At 46.0% G+C, this 25,346-nt stretch overlaps 1 protein-coding gene across 1 annotated transcript in view; it reads left to right on the top strand.

The window, feature by feature from the left end:
* The window catches only part of dhtkd1 (dehydrogenase E1 and transketolase domain containing 1), a 63,450-nt gene that overhangs the window by 16,044 nt on the left and 22,060 nt on the right, over positions 1-25,346 (top strand). Inside the window, exons 4-10 of the mRNA XM_060842624.1 lie at positions 2,151-2,345; positions 4,926-5,195; positions 7,273-7,444; positions 10,443-10,641; positions 14,239-14,551; positions 16,567-16,651; positions 24,981-25,120. Coding sequence (XP_060698607.1) covers positions 2,151-2,345; positions 4,926-5,195; positions 7,273-7,444; positions 10,443-10,641; positions 14,239-14,551; positions 16,567-16,651; positions 24,981-25,120 — 1,374 coding nt within the window. The remainder of the gene's footprint in view (positions 1-2,150; positions 2,346-4,925; positions 5,196-7,272; positions 7,445-10,442; positions 10,642-14,238; positions 14,552-16,566; positions 16,652-24,980; positions 25,121-25,346) is intronic.

Genomic DNA, 25,346 nt, shown 5'->3' with positions numbered 1-25,346 from the left:
CATCCAGAGAACGTTGGTCGACTTCTTCTGGGACAAAAAGATGCACTGGGTCGCTGGTGAGCCTCCCTATTGAGGAGGGCGGTCAGTCGCTGGTGTGCGTCCGCACCCAGGTCGCGACCTTCCGCCTTCAGACCTTGCAGCGATACCTTTACGTCGAGCCTCCTCCAAGGTGGTGTGCCCTAGCGCCGTATTTTTTCTGCCAGGTGCGTAACCTCAACTATGACACGCAGCTCCTGTTCGTCGACCGTGACGGTTTGGAGGTCGCCCTCAAGGTGCTGCCTGTCTTTTACCAGGACCTGATCACGGTCTGAAACACGGTCGAATCGCGCCGTGCCTACCCTCCGGCAGGAGTAGCGGCTGTCGTCAGGGAGCCGTTGCTCAGGAATCCGCACCTCCGTGCTCACGGGTTCGAGTGGCTGTCGGAGGGGAGGGCCGTGGCAGTGAGGGTGACCAGGTTCGGGGACGTGCTGGGTGCCGGGGGCCTGGGCTGGACGATGCCGCAGGACATAGCGAGCAGGGCAGCGGTAGACGTCCGGTACGTGGTCACCGCCATCCGACGCCTTAAAACGGCAGTGCTTGGACCTGACGTAGTGCACCAGTTGGAGGACGCTCAGGTGTGCGGTGGGATCCCGTCCGCGCTCACCCCAGCCCAGACAGAATTTCACATTGGCCCCAAGGTCCCATACTTCCCGCGGGAGCCTGTGCCCCACAACCTGAGCCGCCTCCGGAATTTTAATTTTGTTTCCTTTCAGGGGGTGAAAAGGTGTGCCCTATATCGACTGCTGCTGCACACCGTCCACCTCTTCTCCCTCATCCACCGTCCGGACACGCCTTGGCATGCCCATTTGCCACCGGGCAGTGGGGATCCCCAGTGGAGAGCTCTCTTCGCGGGAGTCCTCCCCCTTTTTCTCGGGGATCTGGGGTGGAGGGTGCTGCATGCAGCAGTCCCCTGCAACCGCAGATTGCGGTGGTTCACGGACTCCCAGCCCAACTGCTTGTTCTGTGGCGCTGTGGAGTCCGTGGACCACGTGTATATTGGGTGTGGGCGTTTGCACTCCCTTTTTGATTTTCTCAAAAACCTTCTCCTCTGCTTTTGGTTGCACTTCAGTTTCACGCTCCTGATCTTCGGGCACCCGGTACAGAGGAGGGAAGGCAGGTCTGAAGACCTCTTTGTGGGTCTGCTCCTGGGCCTGGCCAAACTGGCCATAAACAGGTCCAGGCAGCGGGCCGTGGAGGGGGTCATTAGGGCTGACTGCCTGCCCCTCTTCCGCGGTTACGTTAGAGCCCGGGTATCCTTGGAGATGGAGCACGCGGTGTCTACCAACACCCTGGAGTTGTTCAGGGAGAGGTGGGTGCCGCAGGGAGTGGAGTGCATCATTTCCCCCTCCAACTCTATTTTGATTTAATCCCTGCCCTCCCCTTCACTGTTTGATCACACAGCATTGCCCTTTGATGTGAAGGGCACTGCTTGTCACTGGCCACTTGGGTGTTTCCTTTCTTCCTGGTGGTGGAAATTAAATAAAGATTTGTGCACTTTGTGTCTCTCACTGTGTCTCACACCTGCACACATCATGGGTGCTGGGGAAAAGATAAGTACTACTGCAGTTAGGTGCTAGTGTGGGGGTTAACTGCTGGCCTAGCCAGCAATGTCTCATCCCATGGATGAATTAAAAAATAATCTTGTTTGCTGTGCATCTCCACGTATTGTTGTGATCTAACCAAGGGCAGATCCACTGCACTTTTCTTTTGGCTTGCATATTTTCTCCTCAGCCGCTCATAAGAACCTGCCTTTTTCAATCTCAATCACAATATGATGAGGTTAATTAATAGGCAAGGTGGTTTCCCACCATCCTCCCCGGGTGCTGAAAGGAAGCTCCAGCTCACCTTCACAAAGGATCCTCCACCTGGGGATAGGCGTTGTCTCTTGACAACCTAACTCTTCCTCCATCATCACCAAAAGTTTGCTTGTTCTGCTGTTGGCTATGTCTCATGGCCCTGAGCATGGGGACTTTTTAGACAGGCCTGGGGTGACTCACCACAGGGGAGGGCCGAACACCCCTCCCTGAGGTCTCAGTTGACCATCATGTCCTCGTCCTGGGTGGTGAAGATCCTGTAAGTAGCCTAACTAATGACTTGTGTCTATTTCTCAGGAATTCGATCGCTTCTTGGCCACTAAGTTTTCCACTGTAAAACGTTATGGTGGTGAGGGCGCAGAGAGCATGATGGGATTCTTCCACGAATTGTTCCGAAATGCAGCGTTCAATGGTGTGGTTGACGTGATACTGGGAATGCCTCACCGAGGGCGACTCAACCTCTTGACAGGGCTCCTGCAATTTCCTCCTGAGGTGAGACCATAGTTAGGAAAAAAAGAATTCACAGTGATGTGACTGAAAATGTGAGAGATTGGGTTGAGAGCAAATATTTGGGTTTGGAACCTCTAAAATCAGAATAGAATTAAACTAGCAGCAACTTTCCATTGTATAGTGCCCCAAAGCACTTCACCAGTGCCTTATCAAGTAAAATTCAACACCAAAATGCACAAGGCGATATTAGAGTAGGTGAGCAAAAAGCTTAGTCAAAGCAGCAAGTTTAAAGTCTAATTTAAAGATGAGAGTCATAGAGATGTACACCATGGAAACAGACCCTTTGGTCTAACCTGTCCATGCTGACCAGATATCCCAACCCAATCTAGTCCCACCTGCCAGCACCCGGCCCATATCCCTCCAAACCCTTCCTACTCATATACCCATCCAAATGCCTTTTAAATGTTGCAATTGTACCAGCCTCCACCACTTCCTCTGGCAGCCTATTCCACACACATACCACCCTCTTGTGTGAAAACGTTGCCCCGTAGTGAGGGAATTCCAGAGTTGAGTATCTTGACATCTGAGGCACAATCACCAGAGGTGGAGTGATTTAAAATCAAAGACATCCAAGGCTGAAGAACGTTCCTATCCTTGTGCGTACTTCTGTGAATAGAGACACTTTGGAAATGATCTATATGAACCATGGATTATTGCTGAAAGATTGTCAATCTTTGGAAACCTCTGCTCCACTCCAAAATACTTTGGATGTGGATACCGTGTTGTTGAGTGTATCCAAGAATGAGATTTGGATCCCAAGGGATTGAGGGATAGTGCACAAAGGAAGGATTGATGGAAGAGCTATGATCTTGTTGAATGTCAGTGCAGGCTCCAAGGAGCGAATCACCTCCTGCTGAACCTATTGCTCAGACAGACCCCCACGAAAAGTCTGTGGGCAGCTCTTAGAAAAATGAGTGTTGTTCTGGCTGAGATTCTCCAGTCAACGTACATGATCCAGAGTGAAAATCTCCATTCATTCCTGTCCTTTCTTATTGGAGAATTGAAGCCAGTCAAAGCCCAATGCTGCCTAAGTTCTGTCAGTTTGACATGGACCGATAACCAAACCTGTAACCTTGCAGCTGACATGACTTGCTGAGTCAAGGCTGGAGTTCTGTTGATGTACTTGAACCAACTGAGTCATGAGTGGCAATGGAGATTTAGAATGCATGTAACCTTTCCAGCTAATAGCATTTGTCAAAATATATTTTTTTGCTGTTTTTTTTTGTATACGGAACAGAAGGATAGGATGTGTTTTTACAAAATAAAATCACTCTAAGTAATAAGTGTTTCTTCAACAAGATTGAAGATTTGAAGAAGTTGTGTAATAGCAGCTGTTTCATCAATTTCAATGGTACACATGTCTGCTTTTGTGATGTATGAATTGTGACAGATGGCAAAACTGAGAACTATAGGGCAAGCAGGTTCCTGTCGATTTGAAAATTATTACATTTTTATTGCCACAAACAAGTACAGTCCTTAACATTAATAGCTGTATCGTTTGGTGTTCTACAGTCATCGCAAGCCTCTTGTAAGTTTATTTTGTCTTTTGTGTGTGGCTCGGAACGGATGTCAGGCTGTAACTACACAAGACCTGAACTATGTTTTAAAACTGATGCAGTTACATTTGTTTACTGGTCGTTTGATTTCAGTTCTGTTCGAAGCGCACCCTAGTTAATTTAACAAAAAGAGGAGTTTGTATCATCTCTACCAGATCCTCCTCTGTGTGAAAAGGTTGCTCCTTAGGTTCCTTCTAAATCTTTCCCCTCTCACCTTAAACTGATGTCCTCTAGTTTTGAACTCCCCTACCCTTGGGAAAAGAATTTGGCTATTCATCTTATCTGTGCCTCTCATGTTTTTATAAACCTCTATAATTATGTTAAGAAACACAAGTATGTGAAACAACAATCAATAATGAGATTATTGACACAGTGGCTCAGTGGTTAGCACTGCTGCCTCACAGCGCTAGGGACCCAGGTTCGGTTCCACCCTTGGGTGACTCTCTGTTTGCACATTCTCCCTGTACCTGCATAGGTTTCCTTCGGGTGCTCCGATTTCCTCCTACAGTCCAAAGATGTACAGGTTAGGTGCATTGGCCATGGGAAATTGCCCATAGGTTCCAGAGCTGTGCAGGCTTGGTAAATTAGTCATGGGAAATGCAGGGTTACAGGGAAGGAGTGGGTCTGGCTAGAATTACTGATCAGAGGGTCGGTGTGCACTCAATGGGCTGAATGGCCTGCTTCCACACTGTGGGAATTCTATAATTCTCTGGAGAATAATTGATCATTCCCTGGCACTGTGCTGGGAGCTTGAGAGTTGTGTGTAATGGAAGGACCATCTCTGACACTGCTGTCCTTAGAGCAGTTGGATGTCATTACTTGACATTGCCGCCTTTGATGATTTACCTATTGCCAGTTCAGAGGTGACCCATGTGATGTGGGTTATTATTGTTAGTTGGACACCACTAAATGCAACGTACTTTAAAATTTGGCTGCTTTTCAGTTGCCAAGTGCCAGTTATGTTGTCGAGTGCTGTGACAATCTCTCATTTTCAATTTGCTTATAGTTGATGTTCCGTAAAATGCGTGGATTGAGCGAATTCCCTGAAAACTCCCCGGCCACTGGAGATGTCTTGTCTCATCTTACCTCCTCGGTGGACCTGGACTTTGGCTGCGACCGCCCACTACATGTCACCATGCTCCCTAACCCTTCCCACCTGGAGGCTGTGAACCCAGTCGCTGTTGGGAAGACCCGTGGGAGACAGCAGTCTCGCCAGGATGGGGATTACTCAGCAAGTGGCTCTGCACAGTCAGGAGACAAAGCCATTTGTGTACAGGTCAGGAATGTGTGTGTGTGTGTTCTTTATCTACACAAACGTGCATACACAATACAGAAGAACCTCGATTATCCGGCATTTGATTATCCGAATATCGGATTATTCAGCAAAATCGCAAGGTCCTGATGCTTGGCTAAACTATGTTACCTGACATTTGATTAAGCGAACAAAATACTGCCCGCCTGTGTCCTTCAGATAATCGAGATTCCTCTATAAACTGTCAGCCTGTGCTGTATTTTTGTTTTTGATTACTTTTTCATTCGTTCACTGTGCACAAGGAAAAGTTCTTTCTCTTAAATTACACAAAAAGCACTAATGGTTTTGTGTATCAGCCAATAACAACATAAAAAGCACCAAACCCTTCTGGACGATGGTGTAACGTAGTGCCCATAATAGGCCAATGTAATAGTCCCTGTATGGTAACAAAGCCCCACGGACAGGTCTGTATCCAATACTTTTTATCAGTGCTCTTTTGTTTGCAGGGCCATCTTGGCCAGGACGCTGAGGAAAGTCCCGTGCTGCTGTTTACATTGTTATATGAACTTGTCCGACTTGAATACATGTGCAGGATTCAATATTTCTTTCGAAAGATTGCGAAACAATACATTATCACAGAGACATGAAGCACAGAAGGTGCTCTTTGGCCCATCGAGTCGATGCTAGCCTGTCCACACTAATTCCACTTTCCCACTCTAGGCCCATAGCCTGGAATATTATGACCTTCCAAATGCTCAGCCAAGTACACTTTAAAGGTCATGAAGTTTCCCACTTCAACTACCCTCCCAGTGCATTCCAGACTCCCACCATCCAGTGGGTAAAAATATATTTCCTCAAATCCCCTCCAAACCTCGTGCCTTTCAGCTTTTAAAACTATGCCTCCTTGTTATTGACCCTTCAGCTAAGGGGAGCAGCTGCTTTCTGTTCTCCCTGTCCATGCCCCTCATAATCTTGAACGTCTTTGCCAGGTATCCTTTCACCCCTCTCTGCTCCAAAGAAAACCACCCAAGTTTACCCAGCCTCCCTTCTTTGCTGAAATGTTCCATCTCAGGCAACATTCTGGAGAATCTGCTCCAGTGCAGTAACATCCTCCCTATTGTGTGCTAACCAGAACTGTACATGGTTCTCCAGCTGTGGCCTAGCCTACCTTTGTTTTGTACAGCTCCAATACAACTTCCTGTGATAACCCCTGCAAGGTTCATGGGGAAATCATTAATTTATCTCCCGTGGAGCTCAGGGAGTATGAACTCCCCAGGTAATAGGAAATGGCCTTCCCAACTGGAAACTCTTGGAGAGTCAGAGAGCTGTACAACACAAAAACACACTTCTAGGTCTGCACCAACCCGTCTACACCAACCAGACATCCCGATCTGATCTAGTCCCGTTTTCCAGTACATGGCCTCAATCCCTCCAAATCCTTCCTATTTATGTATCCATCCACATGCCTTTTCAATGCTGTAATTGTACCAGCCTCCATCACTTCCTGTGGCAGCTCGTTCCATACACCCACCACTCTCTACGTGAAAAAGTCCTTGCTTTACCAAATAAGCGTAAATCCTGTCTCTCGGAATCCCCTCCAATAACCTACCCACCCTGATATCAGGCTCACCGGCCTATAGTTGCCTGGCTTTTCCTTACAGCCTTTCTTAAATAATGGCACCACATTAGAAACCCTCCAGTCTTCCTTCACTGGGCCTTTTATAAAGCAGAGCCAGGGATGGATGAGTCAGCAATATTGTCTATCCCAGGTTGGGTCTAGCCTGTGTGTGCCACAATTAGTGGTTCTATATTGGTGTTCAACAATGAATGATGCTCCTGTCCAGGCTGGCTTCCTCAGTTATTAGACCTCCCCCTTAAACCTAAACATTCCAAATATTGTACAAACATTCCCAGCTTACCAGTTCAGAGATCATCCAGAAATCATCCAAAACTATGTTTCGTTCTTTTCTTTAAAATACTGAAACATTGATGTTCCGAGGCAAACTAAGGTACGTGGGTTTCCTGTGGAGGAGTTTTGAAAGTGATAAGGCTTTTCTCTCCCCTTGACCTTCCACACTCCTCCTCCTCCTCCTCATTACAGGTGCACGGAGATGCTTCTTTCCCAGGACAAGGTATTGTTGCTGAAACCTTCACTCTCTCGAACCTCCCTCACTACCGAGTCGGTGGCAGCATTCACCTGATTGTCAATAATCAGTTAGGCTACACCACACCCACCGAGAGAGCCAAATCCTCACTCTACAACAGTGATATAGGTAAGCTGTTACACCTCACTGGGGGAACCATACCTTGTTCTGCTCAGAGTCATCACAAATATTAAACATTGTTTTAAAACGAGGAGCTGCAGATTTTCCAATTTCCCTATTTCCCAATTTCCTTATCTTTTGACTCTTGGGTTGACAGAAAACACAGAGCAGGTTTCTGTATTTAACGCGAACCACAAATAAATCGATTCTAGCTTCGGATCAACAGTTATGAACTATCTCACGTAATTGTGTAATTCAAAGCTTTAACCCCTTTTATAAACTCCTGCTCTGTTCACATACAGACACAAAAAAAACGGTGTTATAGATGGAGAGAAAGACTGGGAAGGCAGTTCGGGGGTCCCTATCCAGAGGGTTTGCTGATATTAGATTAGATTACTTTGGCCCAACAAGTCCACACCGACCCGCCGAAGCACAACCCACCCATACCCCTACATTTACCCCTTGCCTAACAATTTAGCATAGCCAATTCACCTAACCTGCACATCTTTGGACTGTGGGAGGAAACCGGAGCACTCGGAGGAAACCCACGCAGAACTCCACACATTTCCTGAGGCGGGAAATGAACCCGGGTCTCTGGCGCTGTGAGGCAGCAGTGCTAACCACTGTGCCACCATGCCACCCACATATGATCCTTCAATGATCAGTATGCCCTTTCTGATCTTCCTTCTGCAGGAACTTTCACTTGTTTGCAGGAGGTACAGGATGACTGGTTCACAATGATAAAAGCTCCCTGATTTGTCCATTAAAAGTCACAGCTTACTGCAACTGATGAGGGGAAATAAAACTGGCTACCTTCAAGCTTGATAAAGGAAACAAAAACAGCTTCTGCCCAACCATTCACATGACCAAGATGTCCAGCTGCCGAGGAAAAAAATGAGGTCTGCAGATGCTGGAGATCACAGCTGCAAATGTGTTGCTGGTCAAAGCACAGCAGGTTAGGCAGCATCTCAGGAATAGAGAATTCGACGTTTCGAGCATAAGCCCTTCATCAGGAATAAGAGAGAGAGAGCCAAGCAGGCTGAGATAAAAGGTAGGGAGGAGGGACTAGGGGGAGGGGCGATGGAGGTGGGATAGGTGGAAGGAGGTCAAACTTGCGCCCACACCTCCACACTCACTTCCCTCCAAGGCCCCAAGGGATCCTTCCATATCCGCCACAAGTTCACCTGTACCTCCACACACATCATCTATTGCATCCGCTGCACCCGATGTGGCCTCCTCTATATTGGTGAGACAGGCCGCTTACTTGCGGAACGCTTCAGAGAACACCTCTGGGCCGCCCGAACCAACCAACCCAATCACCCCGTGGCTCAACACTTTAACTCCCCCTCCCACTCCACCGAGGACATGCAGGTCCTTGGACTCCTCCACCGGCAGAACACAACTACACGACGGCTGGAGGAGGAGCGCCTCATCTTCCGCCTGGGAACCCTCCAACCACAAGGTATGAATTCAGATTTCTCCAGCTTCCTCATTTCCCCTCCCCCCACCTTGTCTCAGTCGGTTCCCTCAACTCAGCACCGCCCTCCTAACCTGCAATCCTCTTCCTGACCTCTCCGCCCCCACTCCACTCCGGCCTATCACCCTCACCTTGACCTCCTTCCACCTATCCCACCTCCATCGCCCCTCCCCCTAGTCCCTCCTCCCTACCTTTTATCTCAGCCTGCTTGGCTCTCTCTCTCTTATTCCTGATGAAGGGCTTATGCTCGAAACGTCGAATTCTCTATTCCTGAGATGCTGCCTAACCTGCTGTGCTTTGACCAGCAACACATTTGCAGCTGCCGAGGAGCCAAGCACATTGGCATGCAGAAGGCTTCTGTCATCGAGAACTAGTCCTGAGTCCTCAGACCAATCAGTTGCCGGCCAAAGCCCCATTCACAAATGGACCTCTCCCCGTCTCCAACTTGTCTGAACCAGCACCTGTTAAGCAACACTTATAATGAGTGTTAGGTAACTTTCTATAGAATCATAGAATCCCTACCATGTGGAAACAGGTCATTTGGCCTATCAAGTCCATGCTTACCCTCCAAAGAGCATTCCATCCAAACCCAGGCCCCTATCCTTTCCCTGTAACCCTACATTTCCCACAGCCAACCCATCTCGCCTGCACATGCCTCGACACTATGGACAATTTAGCTTGGTTAGTTCACCCTACCTTCAAATCTTTGGACTGTGTGATGAAAACGGAGCACCTGGAGGAAGCCCACACTGATACGGAGGGAATGTGCAAACTCCACGCAGACAGTCACCTCAGGAAAAGTGCAAAAAGCCTTGGTTTTAAATCAGTCCTTTTTCCCTTTTCAGTCCACATTCAAAAGTTACAGAAATACATTCTTGTGATGCTGGTCAGCACCAAAAGCAGCAAGCCGTTCAGATTTAACCCAGGGGCCAAAATGGCGAGTGTATTGCTTTAAGTGAAGGCCTGTTGCTGACCATATGCAGAGGCATGTCTACAGATGGGTCAGGTGATGGATAATGTTCACAAGCCTGAGCCTCCAAAAGGAACTTCTCTGCCTTGGTACCTTGATATGGAATGTGAGAACCAAAATGGAATAACTCGCTAAAGTATCCCTGACCTCAGGTTGTCCCAGGTTTACTTTGCAGCCAATGAAATGCAGTCACTGTTGTCAAGTAAGAAAATCAGCCGCCATTTTGTGCACAGCAAACTCCCACAGACAGAAATCTGATAAAGATCGGGGCCCCTATGTTTTGTAATGTTAGCTTGAGGGTTAACTATCGGGCAAAACACTGGCATAGAATCCACTCTTAATCAGGTGTAGGAACCCTTGCATTCTTAGACAGCCAACTTTGGGAGTCTTCTCAATGAAACTGAGAAAGTAAAGCTGGAATTGGACAGGAGAGGGCAGGTCGACTGATCGCCACACCCCGGTTCAAAATGAAGGTTGCATTGTCCATCTAGAAAGCGCCATCTTTCTGTCAACTGCTGCTTGGTTTGCAAACCATGTGTTTTTATTTCTGTGAATTCCAGGTAGGATGGTTCATTGTGCTGTGATTCACGTGAATGGTGACGACGCAGAAGAAGTAATACGAGCCACAAGACTGGCTGTTGACTATCAGCGACGTTTCCGAAAGGACGTGATCATAGACTTGCTCTGCTACAGGCAGTGGGGCCACAATGAACTTGATGACCCCACCTTCACAAACCCCACCATGTACAAAATTATCAGGTGCGGTGACGGAAGAAACCATGTTTATTAGTGAGCTCTTGAATACCGGTCCATAACCAGTGACGTATCAATGGGGATTCATGTATCAAAACTGAAATAAATGTAAGGTGGCACAGTGGCTCAGTGGTTAGCACTGCTGCCTCACAATGCCAGGTACCTGGGTTTGATTCCACTCTCGGGCGACTGTCCATGTGGAATTTGTACATTCTCACTGTGTCTGTGTGGGTTTCCTCTTACAGTCCAAAGATGTGCAGGTTAGGTGGATTGACACCACTAAATTGTCCCATAGTGCCCAGGGATGTGCAGGCTGGGGGAGGGAGGGGTGGGGGTTAACAGAGATAGTGTGGGTCTGGATGGGATGCTCTTCAGAAAGTCAGTGGATTAAATGGACTGAATGGCCTGCTTCCACACAGTAGGAGTTCTATAATGTCAGGTCACGATGAATATTTCTGGAAAAGACAAAAGAAGGAGTGTGTGTAGAATGAGCTGGCAAGGAAAGATCAATCTCCTAGCCTTATTTCAGCTCTGTTTTAACGAGTATTTGCTAGAATATGATTTTTACACATACAGTTTTAAAATAACCCATCTATGATAATAGCAAATTTGAAACTGAACAAATGTTCCTGAATTGAAATAATTTAGACAATTCAAAGGGAAAAGAAATCCTTGAACAATTCTCATGATGATATCCATCCTCCAGTGTGTTGCTCAGCAGATCATACAGGCCTGTGATATTTTTCCCTTTCATATAACTTGCTGTTTTACATTCTAATTAGCATTTGTGTTTTGTCTGCTCTGGAGAAAGGCTCAAATAGAAATGATTTGGAGGAGCCGGTGTTGGATTGGGGTGTACAACGTTGAAAATCACACAACACCAGGTTATCATCCAACAGGTTTATTTGGAAGCACTAGCTTTCAGAGCGCTGCTCCTTCATCAGGTGGTTGTGGAGTATAAGATCGTAAGACACAGAATTTATAGCAAAGGTCTGATGCAATTGTAATGAGATATTGATATAAATTAATATATTGATATATACACTGAAATATATATTTTCAGTTGCATCACGCTGTAAACTTTTGCTATAAATTCTGTGTCTTACGATCTTATATTCCACAACCACCTGATGAAGGAGCAGCGCTCCAAAAGCTAGTGCTTCCAAATAAACCTGTTGTTGTGTGATTTCTAACTTTGTATGATAGGAATTGGTTGGAACAAATTGGTTATCCCCATATTAGATTAGATTACTTACAGTGTGGAAACAGGCCCTTCGGCCCAACAAGTCCACACTGACCCGCTGAAGCGCAACTCACCCATACCCCTTACCTAACACTACGGGCAATTTAGCATAGCCAATTCACCTGACCTGCATATCTTTGGATTGTGGGAGGAAACCCATGCAGACACTGGGAGAAGGTGCAAACTCTACACAGTCGCCTGAGACGGGAATTGAACCCGGGTCTCTGGCGCTGTGAGGCAGCAGTGCTAACCACTGTGCCACCATGCCGCCCATATTTTTCCTAATGCAGGCGTAAAGAGGCTGTCTGATGCTTTCCAGTCTTCTTTCTAATCTTTCTACCAATGTTGTTGATGTAGGGGATGGGGAGGTGGGAGGGGTGGAGGCAAGGGTGGGGGAGGGGAGGCGAGAGAGAAACAACCTCCACCTGCTCTGCACTGCTATGATTGGCCACAACACTAATTTTGATCTCTTGGAGCAAGGGCATTTGGACTACTGAGGTTAGCTGGTAGGAAAGGATATATGCCTTCGATCCAGAAAGTAACTAACGCAAGGGGAAATGGTGACATAACGGTGCGTTGTTGGATTAGCAAGCCAGATGACCAAGCTAATCTTCTAGTTCAAATCCCATCATGGCTGCTGTTTGGAATTTTAAATTCATTTAATGAGTCTGGAACTGAAAGCTAATCATGAAATTTGTCATTGACTGCTGTAAAACTTCATTTGGTGCATTAATATTCTTTAAGCTGCCCTTACCAAGCAATGTGGTTGATGGGTACCCGCCCCTCAGTTCAAGGACAGGTAGCGATGGCTAGCTTTGCCAGAAATGCAACATCCCAAGAAAGAATTAAAAACAAAGGAATAAATGGTGGGACTGGAGGACATGTAATTGATGAGCAGAGGATCAGCTATCCATATTAATGGGAATACTTTATGATCCAAAATGAGCCTAAAGACTATAAAATGCTGAATGACAGGTCTGATGTTATCTGTCAAAACTTCCCTTGAATTTTGGAATGGCATGGTGGCTCAGTGGTTAGCACTGCTGCCTCATAGTGCTAGGGAACTGAGTTCGATTCCTATCTGGGGTGCCTGTCTGTTTGGATTTTGCACATTCTCCCCGTGTCTGTGTGGGTTTCCTCCCACAATCCAAAGATGTGCAGATCAGGTGAATTGGCCATGCTAAATTGCCCATAGTGTTAGGTACATTAGTCAGGGATAAACGTAGGGTAGGGGAATGGGTCTGGGTGGGTTACTCTTCGGAGAGTCGGTATGGACTTGTTGGGCCTAAGGGCCTGTTTCCATACTGTAGGGAATCTAATCATTGGAATCAAGTGGAAAGCTGATGAGTGCAGTCAGTTTCAGGGTAGGGATGGCAGAATAATATGATGGGTGACTGGAAGCTCCATGTCCCACATGCAGACTGAACAGGGCTGTTCAGTAAAGCAGTCACCCAATTTGTACTTGGTCTCCAGTGAAGAGGAAACCATACTGTGAGCACAGACATTGAGAAACCCGTCACCAAGCCTCCAAGTGAAATGACTGAGCAACACATCTAGAGTTCTATCTGTTTGGTCTAGAGTACACCCATTGTCTGACCATTGGGAAATCCCCATTAATACAACCCAGTGATGCTGGAGGTTGTGCAAGGCAGGACCTTCCCAAACACATTAAAAGGAAACTGGCAACAAACAGGTGAGGGTGTGTCTCCATTCTCAGAAGCACAGCTAATATCAGGAAAAATCCGTGGCTGTGATTTGTTTAGCTCTAATCCCCACTGTGCAGCACAAATCAGTGGCGTAATCATTCTATCAATGTGATGGCTATTTCTATTTGTACTCCTTTTCCTCACAGTGGTCTTCTCTCAGAAGGGTCTGACTGTTTGGAATTCCTTGCCAGAGAGAGCTGTTGAGGGAAAGAGTCCTTGTGTATTTTTAAGGCTGAGATAGATTCTTGATCAGTCAGGGAATTCGGGGTTACAGGGAAAGGGCAGGAAAGTGGACATGAAGAACGTTGAGTAAAAAGTGAGGCCTGCAGATGCTGGAGATCAGAGCTGAAAATGTGTTGCTGGTTAAAGTGCAGCAGGTCAGGCAGCATCCAAGGAACAGGAAATTTGATGTTTCGGGCATAAGCCCTTCATCTTTCCTAATGAAGGGCTTATGCCCGAAACGTCGAATTTCCTGTTCCTTGGATGCTGCCTGACCTGCTGTGCTATAACCAGCAACACATTTTCAGCTCATGAAGAACGTTGGATCAGCCAGGATCCTATTGAATGGCAGAACAGGCTTGATGGGTTGAAGGGCCTACTCCTGTTCCTCTTTCATACGATGTCTGACTTTATTTTCCCTTCTGGTTTCCACAGATCCCGTAAAAGCATTCCAGACTTGTATGCGGAGCAGTTAGTAGCAGATGGCCTCTTGACCGAGCAGGAGGTTTCCAGTATTAAAACTTCTTATTATGCTAAACTAAATGACCATTTAACAAACGCGGCTTCATTTTCACCGCCGGCTCCAAATCTGCAGGCTCACTGGAGTGGCTTGGTGGAACCTTCACTCAGGGTCAGTACGTGGGACACTGGAATGCCCATTGACCTGCTGAAGTATGTGGGTGCCAAGTCTGTGGAGGTTCCAAAGGAAATAACCATGCATGGACATCTGGTGAAAACACACATACAGGTAAGTTTCAGAAACAGAAGAAATAGAGCACCTCTGCTATTGAAGTGTGTACTGATTCAAATATTTAATTGCACGGTGGCACAGTGGTTAGCACTGCTGCCTCACAGCACCAGAGACCCGGGTTCAATTCCCGACTCAGGCGACTGACTGCGTGGAGTTTGCACGTTCTCCCCGTGTCTGCGTGGGTTTCCTCCGGGTGCTCCGGTTTCCTCCCACAGTCCAAAGATGTGCGGGTCAGGTGAATTGGCCATGCTAAATTGCCTGTAGTGTTAGGTAAGGGGTAAATGTAGGGGTATGGGTGGGTTGCGCTTCGACGGGTCGGTGTGGACTTGTTGGGCCGAAGGGCCTGTTTCCACACTGTAAGTAATCTAATCTAAAAAAAAGATCCCTTGAAAACTACAACACTGTATGTTCAATATAAAGGTCACCAGTCATTTTTATCAGAATGAAATTTGTTTTGCTTGAAGCACAACTCAATTAAGCAGTTTACACATACTGTATTTCTGTATATTGATCCTGTTCAAGTAGATTTCAGCTGATTCTTGGCTCTGTTCTGACACTGGATTGGAACAAGCTGTTATTGGGAAAATGGATTGATTCTCCACCACAGCACTGCAGTACAAACTCGCTTTAAAATCCTGTAAATTCCATGAGCTTACCATTCTAAGTTTGGATTTATGGTAGCTCTGCAATAATACAAATTATTTCTACACTCTTAGGATGAAACATCAGATTTTCAGTTTTTATAATTCAAATTTCCTCACATGTATAACTTGCTTACCATTGTAAATATTTCCTGTTTTTAACATGGAAAATTTTTAACTAAATTAAAGTCTCCCTTTTTAGTAAGTATTTAGAAATATTTAATATTTTTTTCTTCTGGAACTTAATACCTCAAGTTATTTTTGAATAGCAATAGAGAATGAGCAGAGAGAATATCTCCCCCTTTGGATTCCTTAACCAAGACAGCACGCAGTTATCCAGATTGGGGATTGTCCAAATTTGTATACAATATCTCCCTTTTTTAAAAAAAGTTATCCTTTTTAGTCATTGGAATCTCATCCCTCATTTAAAAGAGAGAAGAGAATTTTAACTTTAATCATTCTCAAACCATAATTACTTACTTTGTTGATGACGACTTCGTCTGCACCTTTTGATACTTCCAGACTTGATGTTTTCCTGACCAGTACCCTGTTCTAATTAGTGCTTTACTCAAACCTCTGCTTCCTGTATCTCAACTCATTCCAAATCTTGTTCACGCTGTGCTCGCTGACCTCCACTAATTTGCCATCAGACCATGCCTCAATTCTCAAATCTTTATCTTAATTTTAAAACTGTACTATGACCTCACTCCTCCCCAATCAATGCAACATCCCTCGAGCTTGACCAACTCTCCAAAAATCTGCACCTCGCAATTCCGGCATATTGAAAACATCTTGACTTTAATTGCATCTGTCTTGGTAGCCATCAGTGATCCCCCTGATCTTATTTTATGCTGTGCATAGCTCCACAGGTAGGGTGTGAGGCAGCGGCTGCTACATGCAGTGGTCAATGAGTTGGCACGCCAACTGGAGTGCACGGCACCCCCTAGTGGCTGTGTGGTAGGCAGCCATGTTTTTAGCTGTCTTGGTCCTTTTTTATTATTATCTCTGGAAGTCCATTCTGAGATCTCTTTCTTTCTTTCTTTCTTTAAAATGGTGAACCAAAAGGATGGAGTAAACATCAGTGTCACAAAAATGTTAGCAGGTTGAATCTCCTGGGGGGCCTGAACAAAGTGGGCTAAGGCCAGCTCCCTGGTAGAAAGGTGTGAGATATCCAGTGAGGCTCTGTCTTGATGTAGGGAGCAACTCGCTGCATCTTTTATGCTTTTGTTGAACAGTGAGGTGGATTCCTCATGAGCAAGTTGCCAAATAAGGGGGGTGCGGATTATAACTTGTTAATTGTCTAAGCAGTAGGTTACCAAACCTAGGCTGATGAAGTAACCTACAAACCTGATCATTCCTCTTGATGTTTAGGCTCGACTGCAGAAACTGGAAGAGGGCGCAAAGCTGGACTGGTCTACGGCAGAGTCACTGGCCATTGGAACTTTACTGTGTCAAGGTAACAACTTTTAAAATATTCTGTCATGGGGCATGAGCATCCATGGCAAAGCCAGCATTTATAGCCCATCACTAACTGCCCTTAAATGTAGTGACTTACGCTGCTGCTTCAGAGGACAGTTAGGAATAAACCACAGTGCTGTGGGTCACACTGGGGTTAGGGCAACAGAATTTCATCCTTGAAAGAAATTAGGTTGATTTAAGAGTTTATAGTTTCGTAGTCCATTGCTTTCAAATTTGAGATTTCTTAATTAATTAACTATAAATTCCACCAGTTGCTATGTGGGATTTGAACCTGTAGACCTTGCAGTGCCTAGATTACTAGTCGACTGACAGTGCACCACTGTCTCCACATTATAATAAATACACCATGCCAGTAATTGACTTCTGCTGGGCTTTGATTCCATTAGATTCCCTCAGGTCACCAGTTCTGGACCAACACCTCTCGTTACATAAAGTACAAAGATCGATTATTGCAGTCTGCTCACGGTCTTTATTGTGTGAATGGGAGCTGAAACCAGGTTGATAAAAATTGCAAGTGTCTTTGGATGTCAGGTCAAACATAATCATTTTTACTTAAACATGGTAAACCTCTGCCACGAGGCTCCCAGATGTTTTTAAACCACCTGTTCATTACCCATCTTTGGAGCAAGTAGGACTTAGACCCAGGCCCCCTGGCTCAGACATAACCACAGCCTCATCAGGGCCCAAATCATGGAGCTGCGATTGAGAACCATCTTGGAGAAACCATGTGATTTTTCATTACTTTTATTTCCTTTTATCAATTTTGCTTTGAATCGGTGAACTGGAAACTTTAAGTTAAAGATGACTTTTGGACTGTGCGTGATAGCTTGTGTTAAAAGGAAAACAGACCAAACGGGCCCTTGTTTATTCATGAGGCCTGACCTGGAAGTTGATTGCAGGCTGGTTCCTGATCAAAAGCTTCTGCTTGTCACTGGGGAAGAGCATTATGTTTAAACAGAGAGCAGAAGTTGGCTATTAACAAGGTCAGTATCTGGGAATTGGTCACAGCAAGTCTGGCAAAAACCTGTGCTCAAGCAGATGGCAGTTGCTGAATGAGAACAGGGAGTTTGTGGAGGAGATGGTCTGTCTGTTGAAAGTGTTCAAAGTTTTAGTTGGGTTTTTGGATTAATTTCTGGAGAAAAGGAATCTGGCTGTTGATGTGACAGTGTGAAGATATTAAAACTCCCTCCAATCTCCCATGAACAGCTCTTGAAAGCTCGGGAAATAGAAAACTAAGTTATAAATATTACTGCCTTCATCTGGGCAGAGGTGAGTATGGTAGCCATTACAAAAGGGAAAGTGCTAGAAAAGTTAAAAGCTCTAAAAATTGATAAATCTCCTGGCCCTGAGGGAGGTGGCTGAGGAAATAGTGAAGGCGTTGGTTCTAATCTTTCAAAAGTGACTGGAGTCAGGGAAAGTCCCAGATGATTGGAAAATCACTGCTGTAACCCCTTATTCAAGAAAGGATCAAGACAAGAGATGGAAAATTATAGGTCGGTTAGCCTATCCTCGGTTGTAGGTAAAATTCTAGAATCCATTGTTGAGGATGAGACTTTTAAATTCTTGGAAGTGCAGGGTCAGATTAGAACAGGTCAGCATGGATTTAGCAAAGGGTGGGGGGGGGGGTTGTGCCTGACAAACCTGTTAGAATTCTTTGAAGAGGTAACAAGTAGATTAGACCAGGGAAACCCAGTGGATGTTCTTTATCAAAAGTGTTTTGGAGGACTAGATCAGGTGCCTCCTGGGAGCCTGCTGAGTAAAGTGAGAGCCCATGGTGCTTGGGGTGAACTACTGGCATGGATTGAGGATGGGCTGTCTGACAGAAGGCAGAGAGTTGGGGTAAAAAGTTCTTTTTCGGACTGGCATAAGTGACAAGTGGTGTCCTGCAGCTGTTCACTTTATATATTAATGATCTGGATGAGGGGACTGGGGACATTCTGGCGAAGTTCGCCGATGAGACAAAGTTAGGTGGATAGGCAGGTAGTTCTGAGGAGGTGGGGAGGCTGCAGAAAGATTTAGACAGTTTAGGAGAGTGGTCCGAGAAATGGCTGATAAAATTCAACATGAGCAAATGTGAGGTCTTGCACTTTGGAAAACAGAATACAGAAATGGACTATTTTCTAAATGGTGAGAAACTTCATAAAGCCAAAGTACAAAGGGATCTGGGAGTGCTAGTACAGGACTCTCTAAAGGTTAACTTATAGGTTCAATCCATGATTAAGGAAGTGAATGTAATGTGGTCATTTATCTCAAGAGGGTTGGAATATAAAAGCAGTGATGTGCTTCTGAGATTTTATAAAGCTCTAGTTAGATCACATTTGGAATACTATGTCCAGTTTTGGGTCCCACACCTCAGGAAGGACATAATGACACTGGAGTGTGTCCAGCAGCGATTCACACAGATGATCCCTGGAACGGTAGGCTTAACATAGGATGAACAGCTGAGGATCCTGGGATTGTATTCATTTGAGTTTAGAAGGTTGAGGGGAGATCTAATAGAAACTTACAAGATAATGCATGGCTTAGAAAGGGTGGACACTGGGAAGTTGTTTGCATTAGGCGGGGAGACTAGGACCATGGGCACAGGCTTCAAATTAGAGCATATCAATTTAGAACATAGAACATAGAACAATACAGCACAGAGCAGTCCCTTTGGCCCACGATGTTCTGCCGAACATTTGTCCTAACTTAAGCACCTATCCATGTACCTATCCAATTGCCGCTTAAAGGTCACCAATGATTCTAATTCTGCCACTCCCACAGGCAGCGCATTCCATTCCCCCACCACCCTCTGGGTAAAGAACCTACCCCTGACATCCCCCCATACCTTCCACCCTTCACCTTAAATTTATATCCCCTTGTAACACTCTGTTGTCCCCCGGGAAAAAGTCTCTGACTGTCTACTCTATCTATTCCCCTGATCATCTTATAAACCTCTATCAACTCACCCCTCATCCTTCGCCGTTCCAATGAGAAAAGGCCTAGCACTCTCAACCTATCCTCGTAAGACCCATTCTCCATTCCAGGCAACATCCTGGTAAATCTCCACTGCATCCTCTCCAAAGCTTCGACATCTTTCCTAAAATGAGACGACCAGAACTGCACACAGTACTCCAAATGTGGCCTTACCAAGGTCCTATGCAGCTGCAACATCACCTCACGACTCTTGAATTCAATCCCTCTGCTAATGAACGCAAATACACCATAGGCCTTCTTACAAGCTCTATCCACCTGAGTGGCAACTTTCAAAGATCTATGAATATAGACCCCAAGATCCCTCTGCTCCTCCACCATACTAAGAACCCTACCGTTAACCCTTTATTCCACATTCTTATTTGTCCTTCCAAAATGGACAACCTCACACTTGACAGGGTTGAACTCCATCTGCCACTCCTCAGCCCAGCTCTGCCTCATAACTAAGTCCCTTTGCAGCCGACAACAGCCCTCCTCACTAGCCACAACTCCACCAATCTTCATATCGTCTGCAAGTTTACTGACCCACCCTTCGACTCCCTCTTCCAAGTCATTAATAAAAATTACAAACAGCAGAGGACCCAGAACTGATCCCTGCGGAAGTCCACTTGTAACTGGGCTCCAGGCTGAATATTTACCATCTACCACCACTCTCTGACTTTGACCGGGTAGCCAGTTCTCTATCCAACTGGCCAAACTTCCCACTACCCCATGCCTCTTGACTTTCCGCATAAGCCTACCATGGGGAACCTTTTCAAATGCCTTACTAAAATCCATGTACACTACATCCACTGATCTACCCTCATCCACATGCTTGGTCACCTCCTCAAAGAATTCAATAAGACTTGTAAGGCAAGACCTACCCCTCACAAATCCGTGCTGGCTGTCCCTAATCAAGCAGTGTCTTTCCAGATACTCATAAATCCTATCCCTCAGTCCCCTTTCCATTACTTTGCCTACCACCGAAGTAAGACTAACTGGCCCGTAATTCCTGGGATTATCCCTAGATCCTTTTTTGAACAGGGGCACAACATTCGCCACTCTCCAGTCCTCTGGCACCACCCCCGTTGACAGTGAAGACACAAAGATCATTGCCAACGATTCTGCAATTTCCTGTCTTGCTTCCCACTTAACCCTAGGATATATCCCGTCAGGCCCGGGGGACTTGTCTATCCTCAAGTTTTTCAAAATGCCCAACACATCTTCCTTCCTAACAACTATCTCCTCTAGCTTACCAGTCCATTTCATACTCTCCTCTTCAACAATACGGTCCCTCTCATTTGTAAATACTGAAGAAAAGTCTCATTCAAGACCTCTCCTATCTCTTCTGACTCAATACAAAGTCTCCCACTACTGTCCTTGAGAGGACCTACCCTCATTCTTGTCATTCTCATGTTTCTCACATACGCATAAAAGGCCTTGGGGTTATCCTTGATCCTACCCGCCAAAGATTTTTCATGCCCTCTCTTAGCTCTCCTAATCCCTTTCTTCGACTCCCTCCTGGCTATCCTGTATCCCTCCAACGCTCTGTCTGAACCTTGTTTCCTCAACCTTATGTAAGCCTCCTTCTTTCTCCTTACAAGACATTCAACCTCCCTCGTCAGCCAAAGTTCCCTCACATGACCATCTCTTTCCTGCCTGACAGGTACATACATATCAAGGACACGTCGTATCTGTTCCTTGAAAAAGTTTCACATTTCAACGACATCCTTCCCTGATAGCCTGTGCTCCCAATTTATGCTCCTCAGATCCTGTCTTGCAGCATCGTATTTACCCTTCCCCCAATTGTAAAACCTACCCTGTCGCACGCACCTATCTCTCTCCATAACTAAGGTGAAAGTCACAGAATTGTGGTCACCATCACCAAATGCTCACCCACTAACAAGCCCATTACTTGTCCCGGATCGTTACTGAGCACCAAATCCAATATGGACTCCCCTCTGGTTGGACAATCTACATACTGAGTTAGAAAAGCTTCCTGGACACACTGCACAAACACCGCCCCGTCCAATCTACTTGATCTAAAGAGCTTCCAATCAATATTTGGGAAGTTGAAATCGTCCATGACTACTATGCTGTGGCTTCTGCACCTTCCAAAATCTGTTTCCCAATCTATTTCTCCACATCTCTGCTGCTATTGGGGGGCCTATAGTAAACACCCAACAAGGTGACTGCTCCTTTCCTATTTCTGACTTCAGCCCATACTACCTCCAAAGGCAGATCCCCCTCGAACTGCCTTTCTGCAGCCGTTATACCATTTCTAATTAGCAAAGCTACCTCCCCTCCTTTTTTACCACCCTCCCTAATCTTACTGAAACATCTGTAACCAGGAACCTCCAACAACCATTCCTGTCCCTCTTCTATCCACGTTTTCGTGATGGCCACAACATCATAGTCCCAGGTACCAATCCACGCCTTAAGTTCACCCACTTTATTTGTGATACTCCTTGTGTTGAAGTATACACACTTGAGCCCATCTCTGTGTCCACAAGTATTCCCTGTCAGTGCTACCTTCTCCACAGCCTCCCTACATTCTTGGACATCCTGAAAAACTGCTAACCTACTTGCTGGACTACAAGTCCGGCTCCCATCCCCCTGCCAAATTAGTTTAAACCGTCCCGAAGAGTGCTAGCAAACCTACCACCCAGGATATTGGTGCCCTTCTGGTTCAGGTGCAACCTGCCCTGCTTGGACAAAGCCCACCTTCCCCAGAATGCAGTCCAATTGTCCAAATACCTGAAGCCCTCCCTCCTACACCATCCTTGCAGCCACGTGTTCAACTGCACTCTCTCCCTATTCCTTGCCTCACTGTCACGTGGCACCGGCAACAACCCAGAGATGACAACTCTGTCCGTCCTAGCTTTTAGCTTCCAGCCCAACTCCCTGAGCTCCTGAATGACCTCCCAACCCCTCTTCCTACCTATGTCGTTGGTGCCCAATGTGCACCACGACTTCTGGCTGCACACCCTCCCCCTTAAGGATTCTGAAGACACGGTCCGAGAAGTCTTGGACCCTGGCACTCGGGAGGCAACAAATCATCCAAGAGATTCGCCCATGTCCACAGAACTGCCTGTCCGTCCCTCTAACTAGAGAGTCTCCTATAACTAGCGCTCTCCTCCTCTCCCCCTTTCCCTTCTGGGCCTCAGAGCTGGACCTCCTGCCAGAGACCCGGTCACTGCAGCTTACCCCTGCAAGGCTGTCCCCCCCTCAACAGTATCCAAAGCGGTATACTTATTGTTGAGGGGAACGACCACAGGGGAACCCTGCACTGCCTGCTTCCTCCCCTTCCCACCTCTAACTGTTACCCAGCTACCTCTGTTCTCTGGCGTAACTATGTCCCTGTAGCTTCTATCTATCCGCCTCTCAGCCTCTCAAATAATTCTCAGTTCATCCAACTCCAGCTCCAGTTCCCTAACGCGGTCTGTGAGGAGCTGGAGCTGGCGGACTAGAACGGAAATGAGGAGACATTTCTTCAGCCAGAGAGTGGTGAGCCTGTGGAATTCATTGCCGTGGAGGCCAGGATGTTAAATGTCTTCAAAGCAGAGATTGATAAATGCTTAATCTCTCAAGGAGTTAAGGGCTACGAGGAGAGTGCGGGTAAGTGAGTTGAAATGCCCATCAGCCATGATTAAATGGTGGAGTGGACTCGATGATCCGAATGGCCTTACTTCCACTCCTATGTCTTATGGTCTAACTGTAAGGGTGACCCTGACTGAGATTTTCAGAAAATCAACTAAGAAACCATCATTGTGCCTGTGGAACAGTGCATTGCAAAAAACCACTTCACCAGTGTTAAGGGTAGCATGCTGGCTCAGTTTGGTGGCAGAGTGGCTCAGTGGTTAGCCTCACAGTGCCAGGTACCCGGATTCAATTCCACCCTCTGCCAATTGTCTGTGTGGTGTTTGCACATTCCCTCTGCCTCTAGACGGATTTCCTCCGAGTGCTCTGGTTTCCCCTCACAGTCCAAAGATGTGCAGGTTAGGTGGATTGGCCATGTTAAGTTACCTATAGTGTCTAGGTATGTGCAGGCTAGGTGGGTTAGCAATAGAAAATGCAGGGTTACATGGATAATGTTGGTGGTGGGGTGGGTCTGGATTGGATGGTCTTCAGAGAGTTGGTGTGGACTCGATGGGCCAAACGGCCTGCTTCCGTAGGGATTCTGTGATTCTAAGAATTGATTACCTGTATACGCAAAGTCTGGGATTGGTTATTCAAAGGGTAAAAAGTGAGGTCTGCAGATGCTGGAGAGGAGGAGAGCTTCTTCGAGGAAGGCATCCTTGTAAGAGGATTCGCAGTAGGTTAAAATCTTCGAGTAAAAAGTGAGGTCTGCAGATGGTGGAGAGAATCTGCATTCCTGATGAAGGGCTCTGGCCATCAGGAATGTTCACCATTCCTGATGAAGGGCTCTGGCCCGAAACGTCGAATTTCCTGTTCCTTGGATGCTGCCTAACCTGCTGTGCTTTAACCAGCAACACATTTTCAGCATTGGTTATTCAAACTCTGGTTAGGAATCATTGGGATGAATTTTGAGGGTCTTTGGTGGTTTTAATTTAATATTGTAAGTACATTGTTCGGCTGATTTTGGGTTAGCTGTCCATGCCGTAACATTTGCATCAATTCCCAGCAATAATGTAAATGAACTCATTAACCCTTTATACTAAAGATGCTAGTATGAAATCAATGTGTAGAAGACCTTATTTATCATGGTCAGAAGTCACATAACACCAGGTTATAGTCTCACAGGTTTATTTGAAATCTCAAGGTTTTGGAGTGCTGCCCAGGTGTACTATAACCTGGTGTTGTGTAACTTCTGACATTGTCCACCCCAGTCCAACATTGGCACCTCTCCATCTTATTTATCATGTTTGCTTTTGGGAAATGTTGAACTGAGTGATCTTATCTTGAGCGCAGGGGTTCAAGCAACACAATCGACCCCCGTCCTCGAACTACAGAGGAAAGCAGTCAGCGTTCTTGAGCGTGATATCTGCTCTTTAACTACTACTGGAGAGCCTGTGCATGTAATGGTGGTATAAGGGACATTTGGGGCAGCCATGCTGTGATCTCTGTTCTGTTGACGTCATTACTATACGGGCTCACAACACACCAGAATTGCGTATGATTCCAGATCAGCAGGACCCAGGAAATCTCACTCCGACTCAGGAAAGAAATGAGGTGAAAACAGAAGGGTTTAAACATGTTATTGTCACCTTGGTTTGTTGTTTTTAAACGGCATTCCTTTTAACTCAAACATCCCTTTTGAAGAACAAGTTACTTCTCTGAATTACTGATTCGAGTGATGAATATTCGATTGAATGTTTTTGTTTCTCTTGAAGATTTTAATGTGCGTTTAAGTGGACAGGACGTTGGTCGTGGCACCTTCAGTCAACGACATGCAATGGTTGTTTGCCAGGAAACTGGTGACACTTACATCCCACTCAACCATATCAGTTCAGAACAAAAAGGATTTTTTGAGGTAAGAAGTTCACTGTTTTTATTTGTGACCTGTCGATTTAAAATGTTTTACTTAGTGAGTTGCTCTGAGGAGTTTCAACTTAAAAAAGAATTCCACAACGCCAGGTTATAGTCCAACAGGTTTAGTTAGAAGTACAAGCTTTCGAAGCGCTGCTCCTTTGTCAGGTAACTGTCTGTGATTTTTAACTTTGTCCACCCCAGTCCAACACCGGCTCCTCCACGTCATT

Source organism: Hemiscyllium ocellatum, chromosome 23, assembly GCF_020745735.1.
Source record: "Hemiscyllium ocellatum isolate sHemOce1 chromosome 23, sHemOce1.pat.X.cur, whole genome shotgun sequence".
Taxonomy (NCBI): domain Eukaryota; kingdom Metazoa; phylum Chordata; class Chondrichthyes; order Orectolobiformes; family Hemiscylliidae; genus Hemiscyllium; species Hemiscyllium ocellatum.
The sequence above is the reverse complement of the archived record's forward strand: the minus strand, read 5'-3'. Positions and strand labels throughout refer to the sequence as shown.